The sequence below is a fragment of the Marmota monax genome, unplaced genomic scaffold (assembly GCF_021218885.2).
Source record: "Marmota monax isolate L192 unplaced genomic scaffold, Marmota_monax_Labrador192_F-V1.1 WCK01_AAM20220418_F8-fsc00014, whole genome shotgun sequence".
NCBI lineage: Eukaryota > Metazoa > Chordata > Mammalia > Rodentia > Sciuridae > Marmota > Marmota monax.
The window spans coordinates 3,247,792-3,275,061 of NW_026695222.1; the positions used below are offsets into that span (position 1 = coordinate 3,247,792).

At 37.9% G+C, this 27,270-nt stretch overlaps 1 protein-coding gene across 5 annotated transcripts in view; it reads right to left on the reverse strand.

The window, feature by feature from the left end:
• Slx4ip (SLX4 interacting protein) overlaps nt 1–27,270 on the reverse strand; it is a 191,895-nt gene that overhangs the window by 50,973 nt on the left and 113,652 nt on the right. For 4 of the 5 annotated variants that reach the window (XM_046433556.2, XM_058575570.1, XM_058575568.1 and 1 more), the window contains 2 exons: nt 16,981–17,070; nt 12,118–12,238 (listed from right to left, as the gene is read on the reverse strand). In XM_046433556.2, the coding sequence (XP_046289512.1) occupies nt 12,118–12,238; nt 16,981–17,070 (211 nt within the window). The remainder of the gene's footprint in view (nt 1–12,117; nt 12,239–16,980; nt 17,071–27,270) is intronic. The other variant, XM_046433554.2, reaches the window with a different exon arrangement.

Sequence of the window (27,270 nt, forward strand, 5' to 3'; positions counted from 1 at the left end):
ATGTGTGACAATATGTATTGAGAATGTCATCCTGTGCCAAGTGATTCCCCAAAATGGTTTAGGGCCCAACATGGGGAGGACACTGCTACCCAAGGTTTTTCCTGATTGAGCAGCCTCTAGAAGGAAAGGGATACCCCTAGAGAGGCAGAGTCAGCTGCTGGGACGATTGATGACCAGAACAGACATGATCTATAGACCACTAGAACCCAAAGTGGGTAGGTCATCTTATAATTTGCAGTTGATTAAAACTCATGCCTGGACAAGTCACTGGAAGCTGTGACCCATTGGTAAGCTTGGTAGGAACTATGTTAGAGAGACCAACAGATATCTCTGGCTTATTAGCTAATTATGTCCGAAACTCAATAAGACAAAGAACACACACAAGATTCAAACTGTATGTTGTAGGCTGAACTGTGTCCCCTCCAAAATTCGTATGCTGTAGTCCTAACTTCAGACATGCTGATCTCAGACTTCCAGTCTCCAGACTGTGAGAAAATTAATTTCTGTTGATTAAACCACCCAGCTTGTGGTCTTTTGTTATGGAAGCCTAATTTATTTTTAGTGCATGGGTTGGAATCCGGGGCCTCATGTATGTTAGACAAGTGCTCTATCACTGAGCTACACGAGTAGGCCTAACAAACTAATACACTGTAAAATCAGGAGAAAAAAAATCTAGATTTGGTGGACAGAGGAAAGAGGCCTGAGTTATGCCACCTAAGAGAAAAGCCACAGCATCTGAGCTAGTCCATTCATTCAACTCAGTTCACAGACCTATTATCTCCTTAAATGGAGAGCCAGGCACTCCCTTGAGTAAGTCCTAGCCAATAATACCACAAGTACAACCTATACATCTTCCATTTGGGATTTGTAGCTTTTTTCTACATACCTGTACAGTAAAAAAAAAAAGGTAAATACTCAGAAATTTTGAGGATGATTAGAAATTGACTCCGAGGTAATGTTAATTCTTGGGATTATTGATTGTTACTGTGATCCATTAAAGGGTGATAAATAGAAATTTGGATTAAATTAATCTCACAATGGGTCTTTCAAGCCTGTGAAAATCTCCTGGAGTTGTCCCCTCAGTTGTGAAGGGTATAATTGGGATGGACTAACTCTGAAACTGGTAGACTGTTATGTCTCATGGAGTGAGTGTTATTACGGCAAAGAAGGTCTAAGTTCACTGGAGTCCCCACTTCCCATCAAAACTGTAAACCAGAAGTAATATTAATCCCTAGGGACTCAAAGAGATAGGTCACCATGAGAAATCTGCAATATTCTTAGGTATTTTTTCATTTATCTCTTTTGTTTTAGGTGGAAGACATAGATGGGTCTTGTAAATGATATTAGATTAATGTAAGTTTAATTAGGCAGGGATTTCTTTAGAGATGGTTTCTCAACTGTAACACTAGAGCATCTAGTACTACAGAAAGGGCAAAATCTGCTTCTTTCTATTCTGGTGAGCATCAAACATTGTAGCACGTTCTATCTACTGGCAGAGACAGCCATATAGTTTCACTGTTCTGCCTTGCTGATCTGTTAACATTCTGCTTTCATGATGCTATTCAGTCCACAGGGACAGCCTCCATATTTTGTAGGACACTGTTCTAGACTATCACACTGAAGGCATTTATTATAGGACTTACATGGCAGGATGTGGCACATATTCTAGGTATCAGGCTAAGACACAGCATATCAGATCGTGACAGACAACCTTTCAGAATACAGTTTCTGAATGTTCAGTGGTCTGTGTCATGTGAAAGAGCTCTCTAAAAGAAAAGCCAAGTTTTTCTTATATACTATACCTTCACTATTAAGAAATAAGCACAAGCCTCAGTAATGTACCTGAAAATTTTTTTGTAACCTACAAAAATAACCTGAAACAGTGAAAGCTGGAGTGACCAGTAGGTAATAATTTGTGCCTGATTTATTGATGGCTCTGCCCAAGGAGCAGTACCAGTCTGCAGTGAGGTGAGTGAAAACAATGATATAACCTCACTTGGGGTGGAAAAGGAAAATCTGGTTAGTAAGCAGAATGTTAAATAGCACATTTTAGGTCATTTAGCCTATAAGAACAAATGACCTGAGATACAAATATACACCAATTCATTGGCAGTGGTTAATAGTTTGAAAAAATGGTCAGAAATTCAGAAGGACTGGAGAAAAGGACATTTAGGGAAAAGTTGGTAGAGTATAAGAATACTGGTATCATAAGTGAATATTTATCAAAAGGTGCCACTGAGATAAAATTCCTGTAATGAAGATAGCCTACGTCCATGGATGCTGACCAGCTTCTTTCCCCATAGCCTGAGTACCTGCTCACAGGGCTCATGAGCATTGTGACCATGGTGGCAAGGAGAAACATTCTGCTTGGGCTCAACAATATGGACCCAATCACATCAAGGCTGAGCTCTGTCAAGTAGCCAATTTTCCAGCAGCAGCAATTAATCTGAGCCTCCATACTAACCCTCTTACCACAGGTAGATGGGGCAGTGCTGGTAGATGGATTATGTTAGACCCCTCTCATCGCAAGGCAAGCAATAACTTATCACTAGAAAGGACCCTTATTTTGGATTTGAATGTACCTCTATGCTTGCCATTTTCCTGTCAGTCACTCTATGGAGATCTCATTCACTCTCACCATCATGGTGCTTCTGACAAAGAAACTGGCTTTAACAGGGAACAAAATAAGGAAGTTGGTCATAAAAGTCGATGGTCTTTATCAATGCTCAAATATAGCTGGCCTTACATAATGATGGAAAGGTTTACTGAAAATTCAGTCAGGATCTTATGGAACTGAGATAAGCTCATAACCTAAAGGATGCAACACATCCTTTTATCTACAGAACAGTATGTATTGCTTTGGCTGGACACGTGGTTCTTGTAACCAAGGTATGGAAGTAGAAAGTGACACCCTCAGCAAAAACCTGAGTTCCATCCTCAGGACTCTCTTAGCTCTCAAAAGAAGGTTATAGGAGTTGGAGTTGTGGCTCAGTGGTAGAGTACTTGCCTAATATGTGTGAGGCACTAGGTTTGATTCTCAGCACCACATATAAATAAATGAATAAAATAAAGGTTCATCAATATCTAAAAACATATTTTTAAAAAAGCTAAAAAAAAAAAGGGGGGGTATAGAACACAGCGGACAAGAAGGAATCGGTTGTCAACTTCAAAGTGTTATGTAATCATAGACAAACAGGTCCAAAGGGGAATTGAAATGGTAGTCAGGATGGCACACTGGGACACAGACATGGAGAAAATATAGGGAATGTAAAGGGCTGTACCTCATGGAGCATATGCACTGCTGGAAGTTAATTAAACAATAGCAACCCCACCAACACAAGACCTCAAGTCCCTCAGGAATGAAGGGAAGGAATCCTGATCAGCTGAGTTATTAGCTAAAACAGAGAACATGAAATAAATATTACTAGAGGGAAGACATAAACTACATGTTTCATGATTACAAAAGTCAGGAACAGGAATCTGCTCGTAGGGTCTTCCGTGTTGCATCACGTACATATTCACATATATTAATTTTGTTTTTTTGTTTTCTGTTTCCCTTCTCTTCTGTTTAAGGTATGCTGGTAAATAAACTTCACATTTATTTGACAAATTAACAAATATGGTTCATGAAAGAATTAGAGGAAGTAAAAGATCACTTAGAAATCCTGGACCTGGAGCTGGAACTGGAGAATTGGGTCATTTCTTTTGGGGGAGATTCTGAGCATATGTCCTTGATAGCTGGGAAGGTTGTGCTATTAAGAAATAGTTTGTTGTTATTATTTGGAAGTTCATGGAAAAAGAAAGCCAAGAGAAAATTTTTAGCAAATAACTGTAACTTGTGTCCACCTACCCAAACATTTTGATCATCCTCCAATGTTTTGGCAACTTTCTGTGTTTTATAAGTCTCACCTTTCCAAAGGTAAAAGCCAAACTTTCGCTTCCCAATTCATCGGCAACTAAGGAAAGCCACAGATCTGGTTTGCTTGCAGAAGCTTAGACAGCTGCACAGGGAGTGGCCACATGCTGGGCAGTCAATCTCTGCAGGTGGGACAGAGATTTCTGATGCTCAGTCCTGAGCTTCATGGATGGCAGCTGAAATGGTGTACTTACCAAAGCTGACCCCATCTTGTGATTGAGGTTGTCCTGTTTGTGCACTTTCAGAATGGAACTTGCCAGCCATTCCTCATGGATCCTGAGAGCTACCTAATACTTTTAATCAACTTGTTCTCTGATAAAGAGCCAGACCCATCTGGCTAGTCTCATGCAGAGAAGAAATTGGATAAAAGATATTTGGCAACTAAGGTCCCTGACCACAAAGGGTTTCAAGTTGGGGACTATCATATTTTTGTTTTCAAAAGGCCATTTTGGCAGAAGAGGTGTGGATAAATTGGAAGGAAAATCAGAAGGGAGGCTGTGGCAGTAATTCAAGAGCTGATTAAGAAGGACCTTGACCAAGAAGTGACAGTAGGAAAAAGTGAAAACTAGGAAGAAATAGGCAAACAATTGATACAAACCCAAACTGTAAATATACAATTCAGTCAGGAAACAAATAAAAACATAAAGATAAATAAAGATCAAAAAGCCTGACATCTCCTTTTGGATTTTTTGGACTGTCAGTTGGCAAAAATTAAACCGCTTCTAACACCCAATGTTGGAAAAGACTAGGGAAAATATTAATGAGATAGAACTGATGGAAACTGACATCAGTTAAGTCTTTTTAAAAAATTTCCTTGTATCACTAATTTTTACTGAATCTACTGAAATAATGTTTTAGTTGATTTTTTCTTTTTTGGTACTGGGAATTGAACCCAAGGGTGCTTAACCTCTGAGCTACATCCCCAGCCCTTTTTATATTTTATTTGGAGACAAGTTCTTGCTAAGTTGCTTGGGGCCTTGATAAGCTGATGAGACTGGCTTTGAACTTGCAATCCTCCTACCTCAGCACCCCAAACTGCTAGGATTACAGGTGTTGGCCAACGCACCCAGCTAAGTTGACTCTTAAAAAGGATAAAGGTACTGAAATTGAAGAAGACTGGAGAAGCAGTGTTTGATTTGGGTCTTAAGAGTGAAATAGGAGTTTGTCAGACAAAGGAGAAGCTTAAAAAAGTAAAGGTACAAAGGTATATCAAATACAGGGTTGTAGGGCAGGTAAATTACGCTAACTCTCAATTTTGTTAGGAGCAGGAAAGATACAACCATTTACAGGACTTATTACCTATGTGGATACACATTACCTACTGCAAGCCAGGAACTGCACTCCATGCTGGAGAGAAAACAAGAGAATAAAAGGGGAAGCACCTGTCTTTCAGTGGCTTACATGTTTGTGCACCTGACATTCCTCAAATGTTATGAAGGGACATCCAGTGTGGTGGTGATCTATTGACAGATATACTTTTTGAAAAATTTTATGTGTTCTTTTTAGAATACATGACAGTATAGTGTATTTTGATATATGCATACATGGAGTATAACTTATAGGAATTAGGATCCCATTCTTGAGGTTGTACATGATGTGGAGTTTCACTGATGATATATTCATAAAGGAACATAGGAAAGTTATGTCCAATTCATTCTACTGTCTTTCCTATTCCCCATGCCATCTCCTTCCTTTCATTCACCTTTGTCTAATCCAATAAACTTCTATTCTTCCCCCTTCTCCACTTATTCTGTGTTAGCCACATATCACAGAGAACATATGATCTTTGGTTTTTGGGGACTGGCTTATTTCACTTAGCATGACAGTCTCCAGTTCCATCCACTTACTGGCAAATGTCATAATTTCATTCTTCTTTATGGCTGAGTAATATTCCATTGTGAATGTATATCATAATTTCTATATCCATTTATCTGTTGAAGGGTGCCTCGGTTGGTTCCATAGTTTAGCTGTTGTGAATTGAGCTGCTACAAACATTGATTATGGCTGCATCATTGCTGATTTTAAATCCTTTGGGATACATTGAGCAGTGGGATAACTGGGTCAAATGATGGTTCCATTCCAAGTTTTCTGAGGAATCTCCATATTGCTTTACACAGTGGTTGTACCAACTTGGAGTTCCACCAGCAATGTATGACTGAACCTTTTTTCCTACATCCTTACCAACATTTATTTTACTTGTATTCTTGATAATTGCTATTCTGATTGAAGTGAGCTGGAATCTCAATGTAGTTTTAATTTGCATTTCTCTAATTGCTAGAGTTGTTGAGCATTTTTCATATATTTGTTGACCATGCATAATCATTCCTCTGTGAAATGTCTGTTCACTTCCTCTGCTCATTTGTTGATTGGGTTGTTGTTGTTATTATTATTATTTTGGTGTTTTCTGAGTTCTTTGTATATACTTGAGATTAATGCTCTTTTTTGAACAATGAACTTTGCCCAGAAAGCTGAAGATAAAATAGGTAAAAAGAAGACTAAGCTCCAATAAGAACAAGGCCCCATCTTAAGAAGAGCAGAAGAATAGAGCTTTGGAAGAAAGGAATTAAGTTTGCCACAGCTAGAACAAGCAAGAAGATAAAAGTGGTACAAGATGAGAATGGAGAGGCAGTTCCCAAGGGCAATCAATCACACTACTTATCTCACTATAAGAAAACCTAGTATTAGTCCGATTAGTGGTCAGTGGAGGGCTCCTGAGGTAGAAAGAGAATCAAGTCAAAGGAAAATGACAGAGAAAAAATATTTACAATTTATATACTATATATAGCATTAATATCCTTAGCTTTCACAAACTGTAAATACAAAGAATTAGAAGTGTTCAAATATGAATATTCTTAGGAAGTTCATTGGACTATTCTTTATAATAGTACAAATATGGATGCAATCTAAAAAATTCATCAATAAATTAATAGTATAGGCATTTAATGGAATGCTATGTAGTCACTTAAAATGGCTATGTGGCTAGGTGCCATAGCATACCTGGGCAATTTAGCAAGACCCTGTCTCAAAATAAAAAGTTCCAGGAGTTCAGTTCAGTGATAGAGTGCCAGAAGGCTAAATTCCCCAGGAAAACACACACGCACACACACAGTTGTGGAATAGTCCCTTTAGAAGAATTAACAAAATTGGAAGACTCATGCTCTGGGATTTTGAAACTTACTACAAAGTTACAGTATCCAGGCAGTGTAGAACTGGGATAAAGACAGACATAGAAGTGGAATAGAGCAGAAATCCCAGGAATAAATCATCACATATATAGCCAGATGATTTTCAACAAGAGTACCAAGACCATTCCATGGGGAAAGGACAATCTTTTCAGCAATGTGCTAGGAAGACTGGATATCCACATACAAAATAATGAAGCTGGGCTCTTACCTGAAATGATATACAAAAATTAACTCAAAATGATCAAATACCTAAGTTAAATTCTATAGAATTTCTTATATTTTTAGAAGAAAAAATAAAGGGAAAGCTTTGTGACACTGGAGTCAGCAACAGTTTCTTAGATATATCATCAACAAATGAAGAAATAAATGAACTGGCTGTATCAAAATTAAAAACATGTATGTACAACTACATTGTCAAGAGACTCAAAAAACAAACCACAGAATGGAAAAAAAAATATGTGCTAATCATATATCTAATAACAAAATTAATACACATAAAAAATAATTCCTATAAGAAACAACAACACAAAAACAAAACAACCCTACTGAAAATGAACAAAGGGGGCTGGGGATGTGGCTCAAGTGGTAGCATGCTCACCTGGCATGCGTGCAGCCTGGGTTCGATCCTCAGCACCACATACAAACAAAGATGTTGTGTCCGCTGAGAACTAAAAAATAAATATTAAAAAATTCTCTCTCTCTCTCTCTCTCTCTCTCAGTCTCTCTCTTTAAAAAAAAAAAATGAACAAAGGACATAAATAGACATTTCTCCAAGGAAGATATACTTAATGACCAATGAGTACACGATTGTCAACATATAAGATGATAACATTACTAATTGTTAAGGAAATGTCAATCAAAACCACAATCAGGTATTGTTTCAAACAGATTAGAATGGTTATTATCAAACCAACTGAATATAAGTTCAGGCAGGATGTAGAGAAAGTGGAAGCTCATGTATTGCTGGTGGGAATGTAAAATGGTATGGTTATTATGAAAAAAATATGGCAATACCTTAAAAAAAGATAACCAGGATTAGCATAGGATCCAGCAATACCACTTGTAGGTATATATCCAAAAGAACTGAATTCAGGGACTTGAAAATATCATCTGTACAACAATATTTGTAGCAGCATCCACAACAGCCAAAAAGTGTAAATAATCCAAATGAACAAAATGTGGTATACACTGAATATATTATAATGAAATACTATTCAGCTTTAAAAGAAATGAAATCCTGATAAATGCTACAGTATGAACTTTGAAAACATGCTAAGTAGAATAAGCTAGACAAAACAACAACAACAAAAAGATCAAATATTGTGATTCCACCTATGTGAGGTACCTAGACTAGTCAAATTCATGGATCCAGAAAGCAGAATGGTTGTTACTAGAGGCAGGGGGAGGGGAAAATGGAAAATTGCTATTTAATGAGCATCAAAATTTCAGTGTGGGATGATGAAAAAGTTCTGGAGATGGGTAATGGTGATGACAGATGATTGCACAACAATGTTCAAAATATTTACTGCTACCAAAGTGTACACCAAAAAATTCCACCAGAAAACTTCTAGAATTAGTAAATGAATTTAGCAAAGTAGCAGGATACAAAATCAACACCTATAAATCAAAGGCATTTCTATGACAAATCCTCTGAAAAGAAAACAAGGAAAACTAACCCATTTACAATAGCATCAAAAAAATATTTGGGAATCAATCTAACAAAAGATGTGAAAGACCTCTACAATGAAAACTACAGAATGCTAAAGAAAGAATTAAAGAAGACCTTAGAAGATGGAAAGATCTTCCTAGTTCCTGGGTAGGCAGAATTAATATTGTCAAAATGACCATACTACCAAAAGCACTGTACAGATTTAATGCAATTCCAATCAAAATCCCAATGACATTTCTCATAGAAATAGAAAAAGAAGTCATGAAATTCATCTGGAAAAATAAGAGACCCAGAATAGCTAAAGCAATCCTTAGCAAGAAGAGTGAAGCAGGTGACATCACTATACCATCTTAAACTATACTACAGAGCAATAGTAACAAAATCAGCACTGTATTAGCACCAAAATAGACTTGTAGATCAATGGTACAGAATAGAGGACACAGAGACTAACCCATATAATTACAGTTATCTTATATTTGAAAAAGGTGCCAAAAACGTATATTGGAGAAAAGATAGCCTCTTCAACAAAAGGTGCTGAGAAACTGGAAATCCATATGCAACAAAATAAATTAAACCCCTCTCTCTCACCATGAACAAAACTCAACTTAAAGTGGAACTAAACCAGAGACACTGCATCTATTAGAAGAAAAGTAGGCCTAAATCCCCATCATGTTGGAGTAGGACCCAACTTCCTTAATAAGACTCCTATAGTGTAAGAATTAAAACCAAGAATCAATAAATTCAAGCTAAAAAACTTCTTCTCAGCAAAAGAAACAATCAATGAGGTGAATAGAGAGCCTTCATCTTGAGAGCAAATTTTGACCACTCATATATCAGATAGAGCACTAATCTTTAGAATATATAAAGAACTCAAAAATCTTAACACCAAACAACCAAATAACCCAATCAATAAATGGGCCAAGGAACTGAACAGACACTTCTCAGAAGAAGATATACAACCAAACAACAAATATATGAAAAAAATGTTCAACATCTCTAGCAATTAGAGAAATGCAAATCAAAACTACTCTAAGATTTCATCTCATTTTAGTCAGAATGGCAGCTATTAAGAATACAAATAACAATAAGTGTTGGTGAGGATGTGGGGAAAAAGGCACACTTATACCTTGCTGGTGGGATTACAAACTGGTGCAACTAATCTGGAAAGCAGTATGGAGAATTCTTAGAAAACTGGGAATGGAACCACCATTTGACCCAGCTATTCCACTCCTCAGTCTATTCCCAAAGAACTTAAAAGAAGCATACTACAGGGACACATCCACATCAATGTTCATAGCAGCACAATTCACAATAGCTAAACTGTGGAACCAACCCAAATGCCCTTCAGTAGATAAATGGATAAAGAAAATGTGGATGGAGCTGGAGAATATAATGCTAAGTGAAGTAAGTCAATCCCCCCAAAACAAATGCTGAATGATTCCTCTGATTTAAGGATGCTGATTCATAATATGCTATGGGTGGGGGGTGGGGAATGGGAGGATTAAATAAACTCTATTAGACAGGGCAAAGGGGAAAAGGGGAAGGAGGAGAAGGGAAAGCGAATAGGAAAGATGGTGGAATGCGATGGTCATCATTATCCTAAGTACATGTATGAAGACACAAAGGATGTGACTCTACTTTGTGCACAACCACAGATATGAAAAATTGTACTCTACATGTGTAATAGGAATTGTAATGCATTCTGTTGTCATATAACAAATTAAAATTTTAAAAAATGGTTAAAATAGTAAATTTTATGTTAAGTATATTTTATCAAAAAATTAAAAGCTTTAAAATAGTGATATATATAAAATGACTTTTATATTAGATGGGAAAGATAGGTTTCAAAATTGTGTACATGGTAAGATTACTTTTTTGTTTAAAAATAAACAAACATCTTCCCTACATGAGCTCAAGAAAGGCTCTCATTTTCTCTTGGGGGCAAGAACTGTGATCCCTATCTGTGAGAGAGGCTGAGAAACTGAGTGTTTAACTTTGACTCAGCACTCAAAGAATACAAGGGAAGGGCTGGTTGAGAATCGGTAATGACTAAGCCAACTATATATAGTATTTCTAATACCAGAGATGGAGGTCTTGAAATCTTGCTCTATTCCTCTCCCTTTTGATGATTTAGAAAGTGAGACCAACCAGGTCTGCTGGGGTACAAAGCATGAAAACTCTTATGCTTTTCTCAAGACTTACACTACTGCTAAGTGACAAACCAGACAGCATTATTCAATTCAACACTGTTTGGAATGAAAATCCCATTTAAGGGTTTCAGTTTGGGTAACGTTAATCTGCCCACCTACTTGTCCTCTACACTGGGGCAAAACACCTTGGATCAAAAAAGCCTTCAGAGAGAGTATTTAACATGTTTGTCCTAAAGAGGTATTATATTAGCTTATTTGGCTCACAGCAGTCCAGGCACTATCCTCTGAGAACTAAGCTAGACTGACCGCATTTGCATGAGAAAGAATGGTATGAAATATGACTTAAAGTAAAAAAAAAAAAATTAGAAATCCAACATTGACAGAGAAGGAAGAACTCTGGGATGGAAGTCAGAAGAGAGAGTGTGGGTTCAGGTTCTACCACTGATCACCCTCGAATTCATTCATGTCATGGCATCTGTGTATCAGGCGGGCCAAGCACTGGAGGAAGGGGGTTGGGCGGTGATGATGCTAAGTAAATGATAGGATATTTTACTTGGACAAGCTGTTTATAGTTTTATAGTCTCTGAGCGTTTTCCACTTGTAACTCAAAAGATATTACTGTTAATAGGACATATGACCGAGAACTCAACTTTGGTGCCGTTCATGTTTTGGGGCTGATAATTCCTTCTTTAGTCCAGGGCTGCCTGTGCATTGTAGAATGTATAGTGTCATTCCTGGCCTCTACCCTTTACATGCTAATAGCACCCCACCTCTTCCAGTTATGACAGCTGAAACTACAGACATTACCAAATGTCCTCTGGGGACTGCCCATTTGAGAACCTTTGAAATTGGGTGACATATATAAAAACATTTTTAAAAAAGCATTAAGCTCTGGATAAATTTAAGTCAGTATTAATGTAAATCCATTTGCAAGATTACTTGTCAAAAAAAAAACTTTAAAAATTTTGTTTCCTTAGGAATGTTTTATTTGCTATTTTTATATATTTTGCCTACCATTAAAAGTCCTTGAGGGCTTTTTGGTTAATTTTCTTTACCCAAACAAAAGTATCTTCATTACAACATACTTTTCAAATGTATCATTATACTAACATGACAGTCGGAGTCAAATATAATTGCCGTCTCTACAAAGCAAAAATTTTATTTTCTTTATCCCAAATCAAAGTGCTCTGTGCCTACCTTTTAAGGACAAGGGACTGGATCTTGTGAATTCTGTATTTGATGGCCTGTGCTGTTTATGAACTTCCAAGTACTCCTTAACTCTTGAAAGAATGGTTTCTTTTAACAGCAAACAGACTTCCTAAGATAAATAAAAAATTGGATATAATTTTCTAATTTAATGCAATGCAAAAAAGCTAACAATATACACATTAAAATGCTGAACATTTCCTTCTGCTTGCTTTTTAATTTAGCTATGAATATTGAAAGAAATGTTATAGAGTGGTGGATATTATTGCAGACTTAAACATGCTACCAAAGTTTGTTTAAAACCATAATGCTGGTTTATAATCTCAAAAATTATTTATTTCTCTCTGCTTCAATTTCACAAATCAAAAACAAAGACAAAAAGGCTTATTACTTCAGTTTAAAAATCAGGGTGATGTGGTGATAAAATTGGTGAGATGAAGTATGCTTTCAAATAAATATCAGTCAGTTATTATGATGAATAGAAGAAACAATGGAGCCAATGCTGCTGGCAACAAGGGCCCCAGGGACATGCCCACTGTGGCCAGGCAGGAGAGTGTAGACAGGGAAGGAGTCAGGAGTAAGAACATATTCACATATTGTTGGTGCAAAAGTCATAGGGTCCCAGACCACAGCTCAGGCAATAGGAGGCAGCCACCATGGTTCTACCACACTACAGTTATATCTATAAGCATAGCATTCCCAGATCTTCTAACATGTTTGGGAAGAGCCAGAAACAGTGACTTTAACATAGAAAAGTTTCCTGTTTTCAAACTCATTTCAATTTTTTTTTTAATGTAAACAACCTTATTCATTAGGTTCTGGCTTCAAGTTTAGAAGTCTACTGAAGAGAGTTAGTTGAGCACTGGATTAAACAGAACTGGAAATAGTAATTTGATTTTCTTCCATATTCATGCTACTAATATCACATATACCCATTTGCTTTTGTTAAACTGTACAATATTTATCTATTGATGAAAATAATTTAACTTCTCTTATTTCTATAAAGTAGATTAATATTTAGTAAGTAACAATAACAGAGGAATTTAATTAAATTTCAGCATGCCATAAACACAACCCAATTTCTAGCTATTGGTTTGTATATTGGAAGACATTCAGTGTAGTCCTGCACTACTAGGATAATGTACTGTAGTGCAGGGAAAGAGAGGAAAACTATACATAAAAATGATGCCTAAGTACTGATAAATCCTGGTTCAATTCCCAAAGACGCTACAGCAGGCTCAGAGTTGCAGAGGTTACCTCAAACCTGTTTCACTGGTTTCTTACAATGCCATCTCTGAGAATCTTCATAAATTAAAACATTAACAAATTTTAAGCTGCTCTGAAAAGCAACCATAGCAAAACTTTTCCTTTATTGCAAATGCCTATATCCTTTAGACAGTATATAAAACCCTTGATTTAACTAACAAATAGAAGTTTCTAGATAAAATACAAACACTGGTCTCCTCTCTCCTGCTTTTTATTTAGCAGCCCAAAGATGCAGTGCTTTGTGGATAGAGAGATATCCATTTACAGTTGAGTGTTTTGGCATTGTTCACACAACAGAAAAGCAGCCTTGCCTTGTACTGTTGTTTTAACAATTAAAGAATTTTACTTCACATGCAGGGTTCAACTATGACTGAGCTAGAAAATATGTGAAAGACATACATGGAAACAAGGATTGTTAAAATTTGGCCATAAATACCCTATAAGGCTAGAACTAAAAATAGTATGAAAAAATAGAGCATAGGCCTATACACATAAAGTTTCTCCTTATAGTTCCAAAGCTGTCCTTTGTGAATCAGGTTTCACAAATGGAAGGACAACCGTGTGCAATGTGGTCACAATACCTAGTTAACTGACCATGCTGCACTTACAGAAGCATTCTCTGCTGAATCAGAACAATGCATGAAAAGAAAAACTGCCAACAATATGACATTTTAGGGGCAGAAGAAAAGACCAAGTTAAAATCAATAAGGAACCAGGAGAAACATAAGGCTTCTCTAGGGGCTTTACATTTGCTTCCTCGAGTTTACAAATGGAACTGTTTTAGTTTGACTGTTTGGGTACAAAGACTACTTGTGCTGGACTCAAAATAAATATATGTTTAATACATATAATTAAACTTCTTTTCTTAGACTTTCACTGTAGAAAGTAGCTGTTAAATGCACTCAAACTGGTTGCCCATGAAATCCCAACTGTGAGATAGTCTAATGATAAAAATGATGAAAGCACTAATAGGGCAAAGTCATGATTCGTCAATTAGCTCTTCTCCTTTCTTAAACACACAAATTATCCAGAAGCAATTTTAATGTTGGTGAACATGTGTTATAAAGGTACAACTTAAAAGTAGCAGCAGTCAGACATGTACTTTGATGTGAGAGAAAAGCTCAGCTTGCTGGCATGATCTCCCTTGCAGCTGCCACTGCAGCATTGCTCTGCAGGTCCTGTTGTGCACTGCACAACTTTGCAAAGTCATGCTTGGCTGCCCTGAACTAGGTACTAGTTGGAGCAATGCACCTGCATGTGGCACCTTGAAGAAACCTCACACTTGGCCTGGGAGGTGACTCACATACCCCTGGCTTTGAAACATTCCATATCAACTATCTCGTGGGCAAAAAATGATTAAGTAGCAACATGAAAGGTCTAAGGCCAAAGAGGTAAAGCTGAGAGAGAATGCAGGAAAATCTGGGCCTGGAATAGTGGAATCTAGGACACTATTTTATTAATTAAGCCAGAAGCTTTCCAGTTAAAGTCCCTTTAGGTGAAGTATTAGTCACTTTAGGGAAATGAATTTTTTAACAATTAAAGAATTTTACTTCACATGTTAAATCATGTAGACTGCTAGTAAGCTAAAGCTTGGAATTATGTGAAGGTGGGTGGCAGTAAATGTTGGCCTGCTCGATATTAAGTTTTGAAGAGGACAGTCCATGGTTAATTAATTATCTGAATGATAAATTTCATCCTACTGAACCTTGTACCTTTCTTCTCACATCTTTAGATCACCATATATCCTTTGCAAATGACAGCAAAGTCCTGATGGTATTATCCTTTGACTGAAAATGTATAATCCTATAATTTTGGAGGAGGGAAAGCTTTAGTGATTTCTTAAAGTTGGCTAAAACAGTTATGAAAGGAAAACTTTTTTAAATTTTAAGCAACTATTACCAGTTTTTTCATATAATATTGCCTTTTAATAAAACTTACTTTTATTTCTAGCTCTAAAAATTGACAAATGAATATCATGGAAAAAACAAAGTACAATGGTACTTTGAAAATTATATTAAAGTCACTACCTCTGCTCTTTGGTAAGCAAAGGTCTGGAGAAGGAAGCAAAGTATGTGATAACTAAATGCACCTTCTAACCCTCCACCATAGGAACAGGAAGGGGGAGGACCCTACAGTAAGTTAGAACAGAGAGGTGACTTAGGCAGTGTCTGGTCAAACCTCTTCATTTGCAGATGAGGAGGCTGAAGCATGAAGAGGTCAAACATCATATAGTGGATTCCTGATAACAAACAGGATTAGGATACTATCCTCTGCTCAGGTGGAAATTTGAGTATAACTTCCAACTCCCCCAAATTTAATTACTAATAACCTACTAGTGACTGGAAGATTCACAATGACATAAAACAGTCAACACAAATTTTATACAGTGTATGTATTATATGTGGTGAAAAATTCTGGAAAACCCCAGGAAATCACTTCGTATTAGGGACAGGCAATTTATTAGAAAAACAAATTGTTCATGTGGAGACCACCACCTCACACAGTATTCTCAGCAGATATAATACCTGTACTCACTGGAATGGCAGTTTGTGAGATGCAATAGCACAGAACGCACCACAGTTAACCTTGTACAGTTGTGAATTAAAACTGCACTTTTACAACTGCTTTCATCTCTCTCAACTGCAAATGGTGCCAGGTATGGTCTGTATTTGTGTGTTTGACCTCTGCTAAAACTTAACTTTTTATAATAGATTTGTATATATTTTATGGTGGTAAATAATAAAATAGACTATTGTCTTACATTTATTTCATGTGTTCATGACACAACTTTTTCTTAATTTTTTTTCAATATTCCAAGGCTACAGAGTTTGTCTGATAGTTTTTTCAAACTGTCATAAATCTCCAAAAGTAAATTCCACATGAAGGAGACCTGTGCAGTTTGAACATGTGTTGTTTCAGGGTCAATTACATGTCCATACTTGACTATTTGCTTTACTGACTGACCAACAGGAGAGAAGGGACAAATATCTCCTCCCTTGTGAAAAGCTCAAGACAATGAAAGGCTGGTAGAAGATAAAAGATGGGGTTTAAGACGAGTGTGAAAGACCAGCCTTGAGTTAACCACCATGCCTATTGCAGGTTCCCAATCATCTGGAATAGTTTCCCCTTCTCCTTTTCCTCTTCTTCCTCCTTTTACCAACTCCATTTCCTCATCCTCTTCCTCCCCTTTCTCCTCTTATTTTTTTTTTTTTAATATAGAGAACTCTTCTCCCCAAAACAAAGAGGTGTACAATTTTTGGTTTAAATAATAGAATTAAGAATGGGGATACAGCTCATATAGAGTGTAAGCACAAGGCCCTGGGTTTGATCTCCAATACTGCAAAAGACAAATTAAAATAATAAGAATAGCACATGAAGTGTATGGACTTCTGAAGGTAGGGAAAAGCTAACTATGTATGTTTCTGTTAATGAGGATCCAAGCATTATTTTTTTTTAAGTGTTAAACACTGCTCAACTTTTTTTTTTCCCTCACAAATGAAAATGAAAGTTGAAGAGAGCTGATATCTCTTCTAGTAGCTGGAGTTACTTAGGGATAATTGCATTTAAATAATAAAAATGTTGCTATACCTCTTTCTTCTGTTCAGAAAACCAGCTGGTATCTTTGTTTGAACCTTGTGGCGATACATGAAGATCCACCAGTACAGCAAAATTCCCACACTGAAAGACATTAATGGCAAAGTCAATGTCTGTGCAGCTCATGACCAACAATGAAAGAGAATCTCACAAATTCCTATGTGGTTGCTCATTATGAAATGGTAACCAAGTAAACTAATGGACAGAAATCTTAATATGGGACAGGGCTATAGGTCATAACCTATTATTTTTTCTTCAGTTTAAAATTTATAGTGGAAATGCTACAAAGAACTACAAGGTTGGTCAGGACAGATATGACAAAATACCTATCTTTGGACCACACCCTGAAAGGGAATGCCCAGTGTTAGTTGGCAGACTATCAAACATTGAGGAAGTTAAATAGGTTAGTACTAGGTAGGCTTCAGGAAAGAATGATTCTGTGCAAGGCCGGGGAATTCTTCCTTCTACTAGGAAAGAAGAGACATAAAGGATTGGCTGGGACAGACATCTTAGGATAGAAACAGAAAAGTGGAAGAATGAAAAGGAAAGAAAGAAAGTAGGTAGTTGACGTCAATTATCAAAATTAAAGACTGTTTCATTAAAACATGCTATAAACTATGTAAGCCTGGCCTCTAATTCCACTGACTAGTACTATATAGCACTTTTGGGAAAAAAAAAAATTCTCTATCTGCACTGTTCATCAGCATAGCCAGTAGCCATATGTGGCTAGTGGGCGCTCACAATGTGGCTGTTAGGATTGAAAAGCTGAATTTCAACTTAATTAAAATCACCGCATGTGGCTACTGCTTTGTCCTGGATGGCACACCTATAGGTCCCATGAAAAGTTGGAGCCTTTTAAGTCCTTGCCCCTTGTGAGTAATTTCTGAGAGTCACAAGGTAATTGTGAACAAATTAATCTGAAAAGGAATAGACAACCAAGGCCGTAGGCTGGGCATGTCTAAGATACCTAGAGGTTTGGTTTACAAACCACAGGGCAAAGTCATTTTTGCACTTTTCTGGCTAAACAGCTTCCTCCCCTTAATTCTGTACTATAGTTCCATGGAATTAGGATCTAAAAAGCACTAAATATTGAAAGAAAAACTGTTAAATTGGACACTGTCAAATTAAAAGCCTGTGCTCATAAAAAAATTAGTGAAAATGAGTATGTAAGCCTCAGACTAGAAAAAATGTATTGATATATACATATATCTGACATAAAAACTGGTATCAAAAACATGTAAAGAAGTCCTACACATTAATATTAAAAAAGAATGAGTATCTCAAGCCTGAAAATATACTTCATAAATAAGATAAATGAATGGTAATAAGTACCTGAAAAAAGAATTGAACAGTATTAATTACCCAGCAAAGGCAAATTAAAACCACCAAGAGAGACACCTATAGCACTCATCAGAATGACTAAAGTTAAAAATACTGGCACAAAACCAAATGTTGGGAAGGACATAGAGCAACCCAAACTCTTACACATTGCTAGTGGAAACATAAATTGTTCAGCCAGTTTGGCAAATCATTTGCAGTTTCCTGTAGCTAAATTTATATTTATTAGCTGACTAAATCAACAATTCCACTCCAGGTATTTATCCAAGGGACAAGAAGCTTATGTGCATACAAAGATACAAAGGCAAATGGTCATGGAGGTTTTTAACACATGATAACTAAAACTAAAGACAGCCTAAAAGCCTATCAACAAAATAAACACTTTGGTATTGACACAATGGAATGCTGCTCACCAAACTATTGATACCTTCAACATGGATTCATCTTTAAAATACTGCATTAAGCAAAAGAATACATACTGTGTGATTACATTTATATAAAATTCTACACAGCAAAACCAACGTAAGATCAAAGCCATGGGAACGATGACTGTTCAGAGAGGAACTGGCTTAGAAATTGCACAAAGGAACTTTGGTGATGAGAATATTCTTTGTCTTGATAGTCCATCTTAGGTGTACACTTAAAATCAGTTCCTTTCACTGTATGTAATTTATATTTTTAACAAATTTTTAAACAGGTGTAAAGTGCATCTGTATTTGTTGGCAGTTATTTAAAATATAGGTATTGTGATGCTGAAAATGGGGTATTTGGTCTCTTAAGATACTGAACAGTACTGTGGCCCACTGAACTGCACAGTTTAGTGTCTTGCAACCTCTGTTTTATTTTAACGAAAGAGAACTGAATAGAATATTAGAATGCAATAAAAAATAACGATTTGTCATATGGTAAGGTTGAGGATTATTTTATGAAACCTAAGTATTTGTGTATGGAGTTATGATGGAAAGCCTATTTCTTAATTTGGTCAAAAATTTCTGAAAATCATACTCAAGTGCACAGATAAAATTTCTCCTCAACCATTGATTACAGACAGATTTAACCTTTAAGGAGTATGCTGCCACCAGGTGGAGGTCACAAGCCACAACTACATGATCTTAGCCAGGGGACATTAACTTTTTATGTGCCATGGACCTCTTTAGACAACTGTGAAGTAGATGAAACTTGCTCAGAATGTTTTTTAAATGCAGGAAACATAATACATAGGGTTAAAAAGAAAACCAATTACACTTACAGTTACCAAAATTTGTAACACAAATTTGTGATTCAGTAATGTATATACATGTTGTAGGACCTGGGTCTGGATTTAGTGGCTACTCTAAACTTGAAAGTAGTAAAGAGCATAAGTGTTACATTGAGATTTCTACAACAAGTATAATATGAAAAGAGCTGTAATTTCTAATGATGATAAATGTTGTTAATACCATTGTGTTTTCCATTCCACATTCATAATAAGAGGAAACCTATATTTACTAGAACTTGGTCAAAATAAAGATAACTTTTAACCCATTTGCATTCACTGAAACTCTGAATTCTATCATGGGCCCACTGAGGTTCTAGTGATTATGGAATAAAAGATAAAAGTCCCTCCAGAGCAATAAGATGTGCCTCACACACGTTTTATTAGGGTTTCACATAGCTGATCTTGTCTGTACCTGTACCTGATTCTTGTTTAAATCGAGGTCTCTGCTCCTACTTCATGCACAAAAACAATTCTTAAAGTTGGAGAAAAAAAAGTGAGGCTTGGAAAACAAGTTGTACTGATAGCATCATAGTTACCTTCTAAAAAGAATTAAACAGTATAGTCTGATTTGGTATTTTTCTCACTGCTTCATGACTTTGATCACAAATAACCTGGTGTAATTTGATTATAAATGGACTAATGCAAATGTTGGTCTCTCTTTTTTGGGGGGGAAGGGGGATACCAGGGTTTGAACTCAGGAGCACTGGATCACTGAGCCACATTCCCAGCCTCCCCCACTTTTTGTATTTTATTTAGAGACAGGGTCTCACCGAGTTGCTTAGTGCTTTGCTAAATTGCTGAGCACTGGCTTTGAACTCATGATCCTCCTGTTTAAGCCTCCCAAGCCACTGGGATTACAGGTGTGCTTGGCTCTCTTTTTAAATAAATCATTCAATCTTACTCTAGTGATCAATATTTCCTGGGTTTTTGGAAGACTTCACCACCACCACTAGGCAAGCATCCCCTCTCCACAGTGGGCTCTCCCTGTGCAGCTAGCAGTCCTGAGTTCTACAGCATGAGTTCACTCAAACTCCCACAGTAATAAGAGGTATTGCCCTTTTTGGGAGGATGGGGGGGTACAGGGGATTGATTTCAGGGGTAATTGGCCACTGAGCCATATCTCTAGCCCCATTTTGTATTTTATTTGGAGACAGGGTCTCACAGAGCTGCTTAGCATTTCATTGTTGCTGAGGCTGGCTTTGAACTTGCAATCCTCCTGTCTCAGCCTACTGAGCCACTGGGATTACAGGCATACACCACCGAGCCCAGCTTGCCCTCTCTAAAGTTCCCTACTCCCAAAGCTTTGCTTCTTATCTCCCATGAGTCAATAGAAGTAGAGGGGGGAAAACTGTTACCACAGCCCGGCTTCTCCTCCTCCTTAATTAGAAAGAGAGCATTTCTACTCTCAGAAGATAAACTCTCCAGCTCTTTTCTGAGAGAAGCAACACAGTGAACCAGGCCAGAGTGGGTCATTTTACACAGGCCAAGTTAACTCTCTGACAGCCCAAAGGCTACTAGTAACAGCTTTGTGTTCCATGCACTTGGCTGTACTATGCAACCACAGGCCAGGATCTGGTCTAGCTTCTGCTCCCACTTCACTTGGAGGTTTCAGCCACAGCCCGGGAGACACCCTTAATTCCCCTCTCCCTAGCCCTCCAGATTGGCCGCCACATCTTGTCTGTCGATTTTATCTTTAAAGCATTCTAAAACCTATTTCTTCTCTCTCTCTCTCCACTGCTCACATCATCTCCTACTTTGAAAATTAGAGCCACATCTAGTGGTGTCCTAGATGAACCTTCCAGGTCAGTATCAGGGCAATCTGTCATGCACAAGTCTGATCCTCAGTGAAAGCAACTATTACTGCAGCTCAGAGCACAAGTCAAGCTCCCACCTCCCCACTAACTCCCACTACTCTTCAACAGACATCTGAATTTTTCACCCTTTGCTTAGAATGTGCCTTAATGTCCCCATGCTTGGTAGACTCCTTCTATATATTCTAAAAGTCTAGATATTCTCAAAGTAGAAATATGGCTAGCTCCATGAAGCTTTTCTGAATAATTTTTCTCTATCTCCTTTGAACTGAACACCTTCTTCAGGTGCTTATGAATATCTGCATTAAATGACTAGTCCATGAAGTGGCCTCCCTTGCAAGACTGTAAGCTACAGTGGGGATGCCATCCACATGTCTGTATTCCTAGTGAATAACACAGTAGCAGCTCACAGAACATACTTCTATTTAAAAGAAAGAACAAATGAACAAATGGCAGAATGAGTTAGCTCTGAGTTTCAGGCTAATCACCTACCTCCCTATCTGCAAAGTGAGGACTCTAAAGCCCTTTCTGGGAACAAGCCCATCCTAATCAGCACAGGAGACTGAAGCATTGTAGCAACTTCCTCTCTCCTTATTCTGGAGTGGCAACAACTATGTTATCACCAATGACAACCAGTCATTTTTCAAATTTTGAAAAATTGGAATACAAGGATCCTGGGATTATCTCATTGTAAATTTACTTCCAACCAAGCATGCTGGTTATTTTTCCTATGTCCTTCCTAGGAATGTCAGTGCTGCAATCTAACTTGCCCTATTTCCAAGTCTTCTAAATTTACATCATGTATAACACAAAGGTGAAAATGTTAATGTACTTCACATGCAGTGGTGGTTTTAGAGCAGGTTGGAGGCTGAGAGATATGGAAGAGATCCCCACATTCTCTATTAACTCATTCATTAAACACATGCTGAGTTTATAGGGGCGCCAGGCCCTGAAAAAGGAGGGGCAGCAACAGGCTACTGTAGCTAAAGACCATGGCACACACCCCAAAACCAGAGGTAGCTGAGAGAGACGACCCTGCCTGAGAGAGGCCAGGGAAGAAGAGATGATATCTCAGTGAAGTCCTAAGGGACAGGGAAAGCTGTAGAGACAGAAAAACTGCACCACTCAGGGAAAGAGGTCTAACTGGCTTGGCATGTGCTGGGAATGGTAAAGAGTCTCATACTGCAGAAATATAGGACAATGTCAGCAAATGAGGCTAACAGGGCAGGAAGCCTAGGTGACAGGTGTGCATGAGAGCTCTCTCAGGCAGTGGAAAATCACCAGAGCCAGGCAGATAAGTTCAAAGCCACTACAAGAACCCAAACAAGAGAAAATAGAAGGTGATCCTGAGAGGAAGAGGAAGGGACAGAGTAAAAGAACAGAAACGAGAGGATGTGGTTGGGTATGAAGGGAAGGAAGAACAAGGGTGAGACTCTCAAGATACATGAGCAGTTTTGACTACACCTGTGGGGCCAGCTGCAGGTGGTCTGTACATATGGGTCTCCTGCTGAAATGCAACACAAATTAACATGGGAATTTTACCCAAAGGACTCAAAGTCAGCATACTAAATAACATGGCCACATCAATGTCTATAGCAGCTCAATAGCTAAGCTATGGAACTAAGGTGCCCTTCAATAGATGAATGGATAAAGAAAATGTAGTATATATACACAAAGGAATATTACTTGACCTTAAAGAAGAATGAAATTATGGCATTTGCCAGTAAATCAATGGAACTGGAGACTGTCATGCTAAGTGAAATACAATGCCAAAAAAACAAAGGTCAAATGTTATATGTGGATGCTAACACATAATAAGGGTGGGTAGGTGGGGAGGAGTTGATTGGATTAGACAAAGAGGAATAAAGGGGGGCGATGGGAGTACGAAAGACATTAGAATGAATCAGACATAACTTTCCTATGTTCATATATGAATACATGACTAGTGAAACTCCACATCATGTTCAAATACAAGAATGGGATCCTAATTAGAGTAAGTTATACTCCACATATGTATAATATGTCAAAGTACATTCTACGGTCATATATATCTAAAAAGAACAAATAAATTTTTAAAAAGGCATTTTATACCCATGTGACATTAAGGTTTGAAGGTATCTTCAAGAAACAAGGCAAAGATTAAAAATGGGAAATATAAGTGAGAAAAACAAGAATAAATATGTACAATGAAGTCAATGTCAAATCTGTACAAAGACTAAGTCTTTGTAGCAGTTGACACTGAGTTTTCTAGCAGCCAAAGGTAAAAAATGAAAGGTCAATCAGAGTCTGTAAGATGAGAAGGAATTGGTGTGAGGCAGCTTACTTCTTGATACTAAATCCAAAAAGATGTTTCTCCTGAAGCTTTTCATAAAATATGTGGCCATATCCTTTCTGGAGTATCATTTTTATTAAAAGGTTGAATATTGAATATTATCACATTAAAGCAAACTGTGTACATCTTACAGCATGAAATTTTTTTTAAATAATGTGACTTTTAAGGAAAAAAACCCCTCAGTTTTCTAGTACCACTTACAGAAGAGCTATGTTCTAGGCCTTATGCTAAGGCAGAGACAGGTGGGCTGGGGAGCTCTCAATTTAGTGTTCAATTTAATTCTTACTACTGGCCTATTAAGGAGAAAAACTAGTAACCTCATTCTATAGATAGGAAAGTAGAATTGAAAAAGGTAACAACTAGTTAAGATTACACAGACAAATGACTGAATGACCAGGAGTGAAATCCAGACCTGTGGCACTCCAAAGTTCATTGCCATATATCTCTTGGAAGAAATTTTCCTGCTGAGGAAGGCCTCCAAAGACACACTTACAGATCCCATGTAAATGTACATTTAAGGCTGTCTAGCTTGGAATCCACTTCCTTTTAATTTGGAACTGGCCCCCTACACCCTTTAGGGTGAGCAATGGCAGACATGTCTGCTCTATGGAACCCCATTCCTTCACATATAGTGACTAAAACAAGCATTCTGAATGGGGTCACTCTCTTCCATGGCAGCTTGATTTCACGCTTGAATGGAGGCACCAAATCAAGAGCTCTGATACTAAACTGCCACTGTGGGGTACCATAATGTAAAAAAAGTGCGATGGAACAGTCAAAGTCCCACTGCAGAGAGACTAGGGTGGGAGGGGTTATCAGGGAAAAGGAAAGATGGGAAGGGGAAAGGAAAAATGCAGCAGAGGATGACAGCAATGAACCATGCTGAAGTTAAGGTAGAGTTGTTGGGGTCAGAAGAGAGGTCTCCTGACATTAAAACAAAAGCTAATGAAAAGCCAGTGCAAATATGTTGTCAATTTAACCCCCTTGGTCTGTTCCTTATGTAAAATATTGGTCCAAGAAACCTGAAGTTGACATTCATGAAAAGAAATCAGCATACCTTTTGGTGGGCATGTCCAATAATCTAACAGATGTTCAGGTCAGGAGATGGAAGAAAAGTCATTCTGATGGAATATATTATATCCTGAGTCTACATGTAAGAACTTACTAATGGTGAACAAGTTGACAATAACAATAATTAAGATTCATTGAGCATTAATTGTGTGCCAGATTATGTGCCAAGCTCTTTCTGAACATTATTGCATTTAATTTTCCTGACAACCCAGAGAGGCAGAAACGATTACCACTCAGTGTTCTGGAAACATGGAGAAACTTGAGTACTCTCTTTTAGAAGATCCCTGGTGATCATGGCTGGGTTTTGTTTGGTGTGGTGCCTTGCCAACCTGGCAGTACTTGTCAGGTCAGGTACAAGAAACACACCATAATCTTAGTAACAGAATTAGACACAGCCTGAATTTCAGATCACAGCACACAAGGAGGCTTGAAGAAAGCCGTCTGATGACAAATGGAGAATGGCTTGGCAGAGGAAATCCAAATACAGAATTTACTGTGATGGTGCCGCAGTTTAGGAGGGGTTATACCTCTCTTCTCAGGGTGTCAGTCTCCCTGTGTGTAAAACCAGTGGACCTAAGCAGACTGCCTTCAAGAATCTTTCCACTTTAAGATCCTGTGCTCAGGCTGTTTTGGTTTGCTACCACGTACTTGGATTTTACTGCCCACCAAAGGTCTGTGCTCCTGTAAAGGACTCAACTAAGTCATATTGACTCTGGCACCTCTCCTGTCAAAGGAAGGTGTACATCTTACAGCATGAAATCAGTCCACCATGGGTCATGCAAGCACAGCAGTAAAATCCACACATCCTGCTATGTTGACCTCTATGGGTATGATTTTGTCTTGATAACCAATGATGGAAAAAAGGCAGCCACATGGCTAAAAATCATGGTATGAACCTTAGGAAATGGACACACTTAGTGGGGTTGTCTAAGGCAAAACTCTTGTAAAACAACAATCTTCTTTTCCCTAAAACATTGCACGACTCCCTCAGGTAGGATTAAGCTCTTTGGTGCTGCAAAAGCACTTTGTTCATGCTCCTGTTATGGAACTTATCACAGACTATAAACAGGTAACTACATTTGTTCCACTCCTGCCAGGCAACCTGCAGGGAGGAGCTGCCTTTTGTTATCCTCAGGTTGTCCATACCTAGTACTAGGTCTGACGCACAGAGGGTCATGAAGAGTATTTGTTAAATGAATGAAAATATCAATGATTAAAATTACTTAAGTAGCTGCCTTGTTCTTTAGGAGGGATTACCTCTCTCTAGGAGGGATTACCTCTCTCGCTCTGTCCACAGAATAAGAAACTACAGAATCAAGTTCATGGTTTATAACTAAGGTTTCCTTAGTTATGCACAGAAATGGTCAGTGATGCCCACTGCACTAAGCCAAGTGGTTATTTTTTCACCTTCCAATCAGTCAGGTGGAGCAAGATGTCAGGAAAAAACCATGGTTGATGACGTAAACCCAGATTCATTAGAAGGAACTTCCTTCAGTTGCAAACGGATGACTAGTTCTTTGAACTCAAGTATCTCTGGATGAAAGGGATGTAGAGGAAGGTGTGACCTCTCTGAGGTCAAAGGAAATGGAAGGAGAGGGAGCTTCTCTCTCGTGCTTGGTGTCTGTGGTGGGACTTCTGACTTTAGGTCAGAGATGGGCAACTTTCCAGGAACTTTTTTTTTCACAACAGATTTATTACTATGGTTGGGGAAAGATTCTACAAAGATAAAGAGCAAGTCGTAAAGAAAGCAAGCTGAGGGAAAGGCAGAACAAATGGGTTTGATGACAGTTTATAAAAAGAGGAAAACAGAGTTAAGAGCCCAATGTCCTTGGGTAAATTGTCTCTGATCTCCTGCGAAGAGGGTTTGGTTTTTGCCTAGGGTACTAACAGAGTGGCTCATAGTTTCCTCAGATGAAGTCTGGCAAGGGAAGCAACATGCTCCTGGGAATAAAGCAAAGGTCAACCTAAGTGGTGCCAATGAAGGGATGCTTAAATTTAACATCTGCCACTGGACCCTCTGGGTAGAATTCAAGGTTGAATCATAGACTCTAAAATCCATAACTATATGAACAATTTTGTTAGGAATAGACTCTCAATAGCTTCCTCTGAAAGACAAGAACTGACCTCATTTTTAAAATACCCTCCCTAATGATTTCCAGTAAATTATTCTTTCAAATGTAATCTGCCGACGCCTTTCTTGAGTGGAATGGCCAATTGCATATATGGAAGATGTGTGGCATGGAGGGGCACAATGGCGTTGGGGTAGGACAGATCCAACTTCAAACTCTAGTTCTGTGTTTGGGTGGCTCCAAGACTCTAGGTAAGTGACTCCAATGAACACTGGTGAAGATGACAAGGTGAAGATATGATTGCTCCTCTTATATATTTCTGCAATAGAGAATATGAAATGGAAAAAAGTAACCAGCTAGAAATTATTATGGACTTGTTTGTAGGAACCTTGACTTGAGAGGCTC